This window comes from Capsicum annuum, chromosome 1 (assembly GCF_002878395.1).
Source record: "Capsicum annuum cultivar UCD-10X-F1 chromosome 1, UCD10Xv1.1, whole genome shotgun sequence".
In the NCBI taxonomy this organism is placed as follows: Eukaryota; Viridiplantae; Streptophyta; class Magnoliopsida; order Solanales; family Solanaceae; genus Capsicum; species Capsicum annuum.
In genome coordinates, this window is record NC_061111.1 from 227,506,564 (window position 1) to 227,517,287 (window position 10,724).

At 30.6% G+C, this 10,724-nt stretch overlaps 1 protein-coding gene across 1 annotated transcript; it reads right to left on the bottom strand.

The window, feature by feature from the left end:
- Positions 1-226: 226 nt before the first annotated feature.
- Positions 227-4,698, bottom strand: LOC107840278 (protein trichome birefringence-like 41). Its single transcript, XM_016684101.2, has 5 exons — positions 4,391-4,698; positions 3,517-3,688; positions 1,981-2,159; positions 1,426-1,584; positions 227-791 (listed from the first exon to the last, which is right to left on the bottom strand). Exons 1-5 carry the CDS (start codon positions 4,696-4,698, stop codon positions 479-481), a joined length of 1,131 nt encoding a protein of 376 aa, XP_016539587.2. The 3' UTR covers positions 227-478.
- Between the last annotated feature and the right edge of the window lie 6,026 nt (positions 4,699-10,724).

Consider the following 10,724-nt stretch of genomic DNA (forward strand, 5'->3'; position numbering starts at 1 on the left):
AAAAAAAAAATAAAACAAAAATCGTCAAGGACAAATTCTTCGAAAGACAAGTTCCTGAACATAACTTCTTTACTTTATTGTAACTTCTAAATATATAACCAAAGATTATGACGGGTCTTAAGTATATTCTTTCATTTTTAATAAGAAGTTCAGCTAGGATTCAAGTTATATGAATAGGGTAGTTTTTAACAGAAAATGTTTTTAATCCCCAAAACGGATATCAAGACGAGAAACAACCACAATATCCAAATATCAATTCCTCATATTTTTGGGCTTTAATTTTAATCAACCCTTCTACAATATATTTTCTAATTCAATTACAAGCTAATAATTAGAAGTATCACCACTACTCGAATTAACATATGAAAATTTGAGTCTCTTAATCTTTTTCAGTAGGCAGATAAAAATAATAAATCATACAAAATTCAAATAAAATTTAAAAATGAATAATGCACATACAAAATGTGACTTTAATTTATTAAACTGAATGTTTGGAAGAAATAGGGAATAGAGATGCATATAGAATATTATTCCAAGTATCAGGAACTCCAGCAATGCACCAATGTGTACAATCCAAGCCATGTAAGCCATTGTATATGCTTGGATGCCCATCTTTCCTTAGTTGTGATAGCTTTGTTATGTCAAGTAAATTTACTGGCTTTGTCATGTTCTTTAATACTTGTTTCACTATGTTTACTGGAATTGGTAAATCACTTGGATATGTTGATCCTTTCACTGGTGTTGTCTCATTGAAACAATTCTTTATTTTTGGCTTACCCCATTCAGATCCACTGAAAAAAAGTAGTAACATTAGGCAAACAGAAGGACATTTATGAACCATATAGTATTAGGAATTCATTAGTCTGTTTAATTCGGATTTCCACTAATTACAAGATTCATTTGACAAATACTTACAAATTTACATTATCACAAATATTTCAAAGTATAAGATGTTTATAAAATTTGTATAAATATAATGTTCGTTTAGTTTCATTTGAATATTTTTTGTTAAAACCAAACCAAACCAATTATAAATAAGTTGTTTTTCCTACACCAAACCACTAGCTAGCTAGTGAGTTTTTTAATCAGTTTGATTTAGTTTATCAATTTGGTTCGATTTATCGATTTCCTTTAAACATTCCTACCCTTAGTTATAGTTTCTTTAAGATGTTCTTGATATGATGGAAGTCATATATCACGAAAATATTTTTCAGAAGTCATTTTCTACTATTTAATGAAATGAAATAATTATTCGGGTTCCCTCGACTGGGGATGAAATTCATCTCTTTTACCATTGTCGTGATGTTAACATCATATTACTTGCTTCAACTAACATTCGTAAGTCATGATCAAAATGACTCCGTAAAGCAGAAAGAGAACACAATGAAGCAACAAAAAGAAATTAGAAAGAATGAAAGTTCTTACTGGTAATGCATAGCAGATGCTCCTTGGAAAAATACTTTGGTTTTCTTTGTATCAACATCTGTTTCAATCCATTTAGCCCAGGTATTTAAACCTATACGAAAAGCTTCTATACGATTCATGTCTTTAGATATCGTGCCATTGTTTTCAACAAAATCCCATCTACAAAAACAAAATATTCCAATTAGACTTATTATCATAAAATCATAAAGAAAAAAACAACAAAATAATGAAAACTCTATCATCCATTTAAGTAATCTGGCGATAATTTAATTTAGTTGAAAGTTTAATAAAAAAAAAAACATGATTGCTGAAAAAAAGTTTTTAAAATTTAAAGTGTTTGGACATACATTTATTTGGAAAAAATTGAAGTTATGTGAGTGAAAGTAAAATTCACCTGGTTTGAAACTAGAAATATTTAGAAGATAATTTTTTACAAACTGACCGAATTTCATGATTAATAAATAATTTTTTAATTTAATTTAAAAAAAAAAAAAAAAAAAAAAAATCTACAGTCAAAATATATGGCCAAACAGGTGTAAATGTTTTAGTACATACGGTTGCTTAGAATCGGCTCGTAGATACCAAAGCCAAGTATTGAAGATTAAGACGTCAGCTTCTTTCCAAATCCTTCCATTTTTCATTGAATTCAGTTTTAATACTCTTCCAATATTGGGTTGGACTTCAATGTCTACCAAGTAATTTGAATGAAATAGTATCACTTCAACTCCATAGTCCTGCAAAAAATTATACAAAACGTCAGAAACGTATTCAACATTAATATTCTCAAGTTTAAAATTTTTCCACAATCGACTCGATTTACTGTACTTCTTAAGTGAAATATTTAACACGTATATAGATATGATCTTAGAGATAATTATTGAGTTCGTAGAAGGTTAAATATGCTTAATTAGATGTCAAAAATAAAAAATTATTAATGGAAAATATGATTAATCCTACAGTATATTAAGGAGCAAAATGCAAAATATATCATCGGCGAAGTATGAGATTATTTAGGTCCTTTCTCACCAATAATAACAAGATAATTGTTATAACTATATTAAAATGAATATGAATGACTATCTTGTGTTTTCGGAAAACCGTTGGAACCCCCAACTAATTTTGGCCTACAAATAAATGATTTTTTATTCTCTCTTACCTTATTCTTCTTATTGTTTTATTGTTTCAGTTCAAGGGAAACTCAACATGTTATTAGTAAGAAATTCTACTGTCTCAAGATATTATTTTCAAAGGGTAAGTTACTGTTTCTCCTCGGTATCTCTAATCTATGACTAATACGAACGAAACTTAAGTTTGTTGCCTTCAATATTTTCATATTATTTCAAAGACTAAGTTACTGTTTCTCCTCCATCTCTCTATTTTATGACTAATACGAATGGAACTTGACTTTGTTGCCTTCAATATTTCGGATCAGAATTATCTTCATGAGTGTTGAATGTTAAAATCCATCTGGATAGGTCTTGGAGATACCATTAAAGATAACTATAAAATTGTGTTATCACCTTGATTAAGTTTTGAAAATTGAATATCCACTCATTTTGTGAAATAACCTGAAAGAAAGATATGGCTACTTGAGGATGGTCATTCTCCCAAAAGCATGATATAATTGAATTCATCTAAGGCTACAAGTTCTTTTGACGGGACGATCATCTTCAAATGGCCGTACCTTTCTTTCAGGCTATTCCGCAAAATGAGTGAACCCTTAACAATGGGATACATAACTTTCACTTCATTAAGGTAACGGCGCAGGAATATCATGCTTTAGCACAATCTTGATTTGATTTTTTAATGTTATCCTTATTGGTGTGTCCAAGACCTATTGCATTGAGATGGATTATTTCAGCAGTCAACACCTAAAAGAGATAATTCTTGCCGGAAATATCAAGCATAACAACCCATTTTTCGTAATATTAGTCACGGATTAGAGAGAAGAGAAATCTAACTTGGCCCAAAAGGTGAGAATTCCTAACTTTTCTCAACAAGATACAAAAAACATTTTAATAAAATTTTGACAGAAAAAAATATTACTACTAGTTAAAAAAAATATAGAGAGAAAATAAAAAGAGAATTGACCTCAAATGTGACGGAAACAGTTTGTTTATTGATCTGTTGCTTGAATTTGGCTTTGGGGACAGCAGCATGAAGCAAGCACAGAAGTGATTCAAAATTGTTTAGACTTAAAGAATCCCCAATATACATTATCTTCTTTCCTCTGTATCTTTTCAAGAATTTTTTCCCATCAAATCTGCAAAACTATAATAATATGAATTTGATATAGACTATACAGTTACGCCACAATAAATATAGCATTATTTTCGGTATAGTATTTCAATCTTTTTGCAAGTGTAAAATGTTTATAGAGAACAATAATGTTTTACGGAAAGTATTATTATGACAATTCATCAACTTATATTGCTGTGCAAAGGTTTACTATCTCTAATAAATCCGTGTACATTCTGGTATATTTGACTGGTAATTGGTTCAATTTTGTCGATACCTGCTACGAATTCACATTGAGAATGTGTTGACTATAGCTAGAACTTGAAATTCACCACATGTTAGGAGTTATATCAATTGTCATGCTGTTAATTTCTTATGATTCAAATATATTGGTGGTCGACAATGACGATTGTACGCAAAAATGATGATTAGTGACAACAAACTACTGACGATAGAGGTGGTTGGTGTGGTTTTGGTTAAGGTGGTTGACATCAATTTTGGTCGTATGGTGGAGGTTGGTGATAAAGTAATTGTAATGACAAGTTGTGAAGGTAGTTGTGATGGTTAGTGAATAAACGAAGTAGTAGTAAAATGTCATATTCATAGGAATTTTTTAAACGAAGTATAATGATTCGTAACTATTAACAACTAATAAGTGGTCACGAAAGAAAAAAAAAAGATGCATACCTCTATTAAGCAACAACACAAGAAAGAGAAAAATACAAACCTTGGCAAGACACAACCCTTGGGTTGCCATCTATATTTAAGGTAATCAAGATTTGTTCTGCCATATTTGATGCAATCAAATTCCTTCCTTATGAATGGGCATGCTGTTGAATTATACAATGGATATGTATTATCAATAACCCAACTTCCTTCAAATAAATTACAACTCTTGATATTTTTTGTACTATTCCCACTATTTGTGACTACCTCAGGAGTATTTGCTTCTACTAAGGAAAAGCTTGGTATTATAACCACAAAAATAGGAGCAATATTTAGAAAAAGGCTAAATCTCTCAACTACTTTACCCATTTGAAAATAACAGACCGGGAGATATATTTGAAAGCTATTTGTGTTTGTGGCTCTATATATAAGTCAATGTAGCAAATAGTTTAATCCAAAAGTTCTATTTGAAAGTTATTGGATGACATTTGATCTCATGGATTTAAAATATTAGTTATCCTCTAAGACGTGAGATAACATGTAGTACTAGTTTAAAATTATTGACTATATTTAATTTTACATATTGTAATAGTGTAATGCATAATTACTTGGCAATACTTTCACATGTAGCACATGTGCTAAACACCTAAGATAGAGGAAATGAGGAATCATGCACCTCCTTATTCTCAATTACTACTATATATATTGTTACTCATTCTTGCATGTCTGCTACCTTAACATTCTAATATTGTCATATGAACTTGCAGGTAACCCCTTCTAGCATTTAAAAAATGAGTGATCATATTGTAGACAACAAAATCTCAAAGGAAAAAAATAATCAAGATGGGAAAATATCAAAATAATTGTTGTATTTTATTTCAGTCTAATGAATATTACAGTTCTCTGTGAATGTTTCTGATTTTTCTTTTCGAAAATAAGTTTTAAAACTCTTAAGCTTGATGAATTTAATCTTGGATTGTAATTGAATTCAAGGGCCTGAAGCTTCCCAACTAGAGTTGAGCAAGGCCAAAGTGAAAGGCCTAAGGGTTGTTAAGAGTTGTCAGGAAAGGATTAACACACATAAAAAAAGGTATAAAACATATTTTTACAATAAATTTCAAATAAAGATTTTTTATTAACTGCGTATGGAGAGTTACTCATTAAATTCTCTATTTCCTATCAAAAAAAGATTAAAAAAAATCATAAATGAAGACATGAAATTCACGTTGATTAATGTAGAAAATTTATATTGCAAAGAAACAAGAAAAAAAAATATTAGTGTATGAAAATATTAAGGAGAAAATGTGAATTTCAACAATATAAAACAAGTTTATGTGAAGCAACCTAAAATAATTATGAGGATTAATATCAAAGAAAAGAAATTATGAAAAAATCAAGGAAAGTATATGAGCGAAATTTATTAAAAGACAACAATATTTAAAAGTTCAGAAGGATTAATAATTATAAAAAATATTATTTAAGAAAATAAAAGAAGGAGAACATTTAGGATTTCTTATAAATTTTTTAATGTTATAAATGTATTTACATTATCTTCTTTGATATCTATTAGGATTTGAAGCATCTGTCTTTTACTCAGACTAGAGTAAATTTTCTCTATAAATAGAGGGGTTTTGTTCATTGTATTGACAATCTTATGATCTCTCATCCCTCAAGAGAAGAAATAACAATCACTCTCTCTATTCTATCTACTCTTCTTCTTATTCTTTATTGTTTTATAACACGTTATCAGCAAGAGACTCTGCCAAATAAGGTGAGATTATCAATCTGAAGGATTTCAAGGTTAGTAATTTTTTATGTTATCTTTCTTTTGCTACTACTAATATAATTATTATTGGATTTAAGAAAAAATAATTGGTTTGAACCATTTATATTTTAAATTTATTCCTCAAGAACAATATTATCAAAAAGGATGATAATATGTTGGGTTCAAGTCCCATTGATTCATGCTTAAGACGCCTTTATATGAATCAAATATTGCGTTTGAATCTCAATACACCATATTGATGATATTGTGATGGTTAAGGCAAAATAATGGGTGTTTGATAAAAAGTCATGAAATTCGACCCATTGAATATGCTCCATTCCATGAAGTGAATGTGGTAACAATATATGATCAGTCTGAAATATGACAACTTACTTCATTCTTGAGGTATATGTGGTAGCAGTGCATAATATGTCTGAAAGAAGACAAGTGATTGAATGCACGAATATACGCGTAGAGGGACAATATAATAATGATCATCAAAAGTGATGATATTTTCACACGCTTATATGATTATAAGATATGCTAAAGAAAAAAATATGTATGCCTCGATTTGCTTCTGAAGTAGCAAAATCTTGAAAGAGGTTACAAGCTATCATAATTTGATAGGCTTAAGGCACGATTATATTCCATTCCTGGGGAATGAGAAACTTATTAATGCAAACGTCCACTTGATTGCGATTGTATCATAACTCACCTCTGAAAGAGGTTGAATAATTTTGAAATTTACTTCTGAAGTAGTAAATCTGAAATTTATTCATGTAATAGTAAATTTGAAATTTACTAAAGAAAAAGTACATGTCATGGTAAACTTGGAGTTTACTAGAACAAAAGTTCATAAATTGATATGAACGATTGTGACATCTCGAAGATGTGCATGTATTGAAGAACTAGAAAATTCTTCAAGAATTGCTTATGTCGTTTGTTCTCATGATAAGTTGGTTGGACCAACTAATTTTGGGATTGGATCCCTCAAAATCTAAAAAGTATAAACGGTGAATATGAGCTCGTTCACCTATCATGTGATATGTTGAAAAGATGCATCAATAAGATGATCACATGTACATTCATAGTCAACCTATGTTTGACATTCATAAAGTTACTTGTTCAATATAAATTGAGCATAATTTTTAGATAGTGCAATCCAGAAAGTTATCTTGATGATGATGGTTTGGCATTGAATGCCTTCGATAAATAGCTAAATCATCGCTAATGAGAACAAAGCTTCATGTGTTGGTCTGAAATATGATATGTTGCATACAATAACACTTGTATGAATTAGACCAATAAATTATGATTATTTTTTTCCTCTCAATTGGTTCAAGGTCGGGAACCAATTATTTCATCTAATAATTTTGATGTGCAGTATACGATTAGTGAATATACCATAATGCACAAAGATGGATTCCTCAAAGAAGTAGATGATGTATGTTAGTTTTTCTAACATAAGGGGGAGATTATAACCGCTATGAAATATGTCAGGAATTATCACCAGATCCTCATCCAAAAGATAATTCAAGTCAAATGCCAAAAGCATCTCATATTAAGCGCAAGTGCTTTTATTTTGTGTTCCTAAAAGACAGAGTCTATCCATGCGTGAAGCGTGGTAGACTAATCGATTCCAAATGAAATAGTTCTTGAAAAATAAGGAGCAAATAATCATAATAAGAAGGCAATGAGCTCTTGAAGAGCCTACGACATACCACTTCATGAAACCTTATGAGAGGTTCATGTACATGAAAATAATGAAGTGATGAGATCTCAAACTGTTATGTCGCATTGTGAACCGATACAAAATGATATATCATCAATATATTTGACACAATATTGGCGCAATATTGTGAAAGATTACGAGAATCTGAATTCTACATTTATTTAAGCATGTTGACATAGAAACATTTATCAAGTGACATGAAAGGATATATTTTGGTAAGCGTAAAACTTATTTGATTTGCAGTCCAGACACTTGAAGATGTCACTCATGAAATGTTGAATATTGTCACTTGACAAAACTTATGTGAAAACTTTTAAGGATTCAAACTGCTTGAAGCATATAAAAGTTTCTGGGAAACTTATTTATAATCCTTATATTGTATATGCTTATTGCTTGAACATTATTGAAACTCTTGGAGAGTTTTCAAGGAAATAGATTATTTACTGAAATTTAAAATATATCGAATTGGATTGGTTATGAAATACTATATCTTAGTGCAATTGATGCACTCATGTACCTTACAAATACTACAAGGCCTATAGCCTTTTCGGTTAATATGTTAGCAAGGTATATTTCTACTCCTACTAGGAGAAATCGAAATGAGATAAAATACATGAGCTTATTTTATTCTAAAGATTGCAGTCCCGATCTTATTGGTCATGCTGATGTTGGGTACTTATCTGACCTACATAAAGCTCGGTCTCAAATAGGCTATGTGTTCATATGTGGTGGTACTGCAATATCTTGGAGATATACAAAGCAATTTATCGTAGCCACTTCATTGAATCATGCTGAGATAATAGCTATTCATGAAGCAAGCCGAGAATGTGTATGGTTGAGGTCCATGATACATCTCATTCGAGAAAAATATGGTGTGACATATGACAATCTACCCATAATTTTATACGAAGATAATGCATCATGCATAGCACATCTTGATGGAGGATTCATAAAAAGGGATAGAACGAAGCACACTTCATCAAAACTTTTCTACATACATGAGCTCCAAAAGAATGGTGATATTAACGTGCAACGAATTCGTTCAAGTGACAATATGACTGTTTTATTCACCAAGTCTCCTTCAATTGCAACTTTCAAGAAGATGGTGTACAAGATCGGATGCAAAGGTTCAAGGATGTTCTCATTAGGGGGAGTTAGTACGCGTTGTACTCTTTTTTTATTACGAGGTTTTGTCCCACTGGATTTTCCTTGTAAGATTTTTAATGAGGCAGCCAAAATACGTATTATTAGAGATGTGTACTCCTTTTCCTTCACTAGATTTTTTTTCCTATTGGGTTTTTTCTAGTAAGGTTTTAACGAGACACATTATCTACCAATTAGACATTCAAGGGGAAGTGTTATAAATATATTTACATTATAGTGAATGTCTATCAAGATCTACTTTATATCTGTTAGGATTTGAAGCATCTGTCTTTTACTCAGACTAGGAGTAAATTTTTCCTATAAATAGAGGGGTTTTATTCATTGTATTGACAATCTTATGATCTCTCATCCCTCAAGAAGAAATAAGAATTACTCTCTCTATGCTCTCTACTCTTCTTCTTTGTTCTTTCTTGTTTTATAACATTTAATGTATTTTTCTATTTTTACCTTTTTAGATGGAGAATTTGGTAGGATTACACGAAAAAAAAATATTAAGGTGTTATGAAATATAAAGTAAATACAAGAGAAGAGAGGATACTTCTTTATTTTTCATGAGGATTCTTGAGGAGTGAATTACAATGAATGAGAACCCCTTTATTTATAGGGGAAAACTAACCTTAGGGTTTCTAACTTTTTCATAAATGGACATTCACTATATATGGTAATATATTTATAACACTCCCCCTTGAATATCTAATTGACAGATAATGTGCCTCGTTAAAACCTTGCTAGAAAAAATCCAGTAGAAAAAAAAATCTAGTGAAGGAAAAAGAGTACACATCTCTAACAATAAAAGAAACCTCGTATGGGAAAAAAATAAAAGTACAACGCGTATTAACTCCTCCTAATGAGAACATCAATGAACTTTTGCATCCCGATCTTGTACACCATCTTCTTGAAAGTTGTAATTGGAGGAGACTTGGTGAATAAATCAATCACATTATCACTTGAACGAATCTGTTGTACGTTAATATCACCATTCTTTTGTAGATCATGTGTATAGAAAAACTTTGATGAAGTGTGCTTCATTCTATCTCCTTTTATGAATCCTCCATTAAGATGTGCTATGCATGTTGCTTATCTCTGTATAAAATTGTGGGTACACTGTCGCATTTCAAACCATATTTTTCTCGAATGAGATGTATCATGGACTTCAACCATACACATTCTTGGCTTGCTTCATGAATAGCTATTATCTCAGCATGATTCGATGAAGTGGCTATGATAGACTGCTTTGTATATATCCAAGATATGGCAGTATCCCCACAAATAAACACATAGACAATATGCATCCTTTCATGTCACTTGATAAATGTTTCTACGTTAGCATGCTTAAATAAAGGTAGAATTCAGATCCTCGTAATTTTTTACAATATTGTATCAAAGATACTGATGATTTATCATTTCGTATCGGTTCATAGTGTGACATAACATTTTGAGATTTCATCACGTCATTATTTTCAGGTACCTGAACCTCTCATAAAGTTTCATGAAGTGTTATGTCGTAGGCTCTTCAAGAGCACATTGTCTTTTTATTATGATTGTTTGCTCCTTATCCTTTTTCAAGGATTATTTTATTTGAAACCGATTGGTCTACCACGCTTCACGCATGCATAGACTTTATCTTTCATGGACACAAAATAGGAGCACTTGCAGTTTAAATATGAGATACTTTTGGCATTTGACTTGAATTATCTTTTGAATGAGGATCTGATGATAATTTCTAACATATTT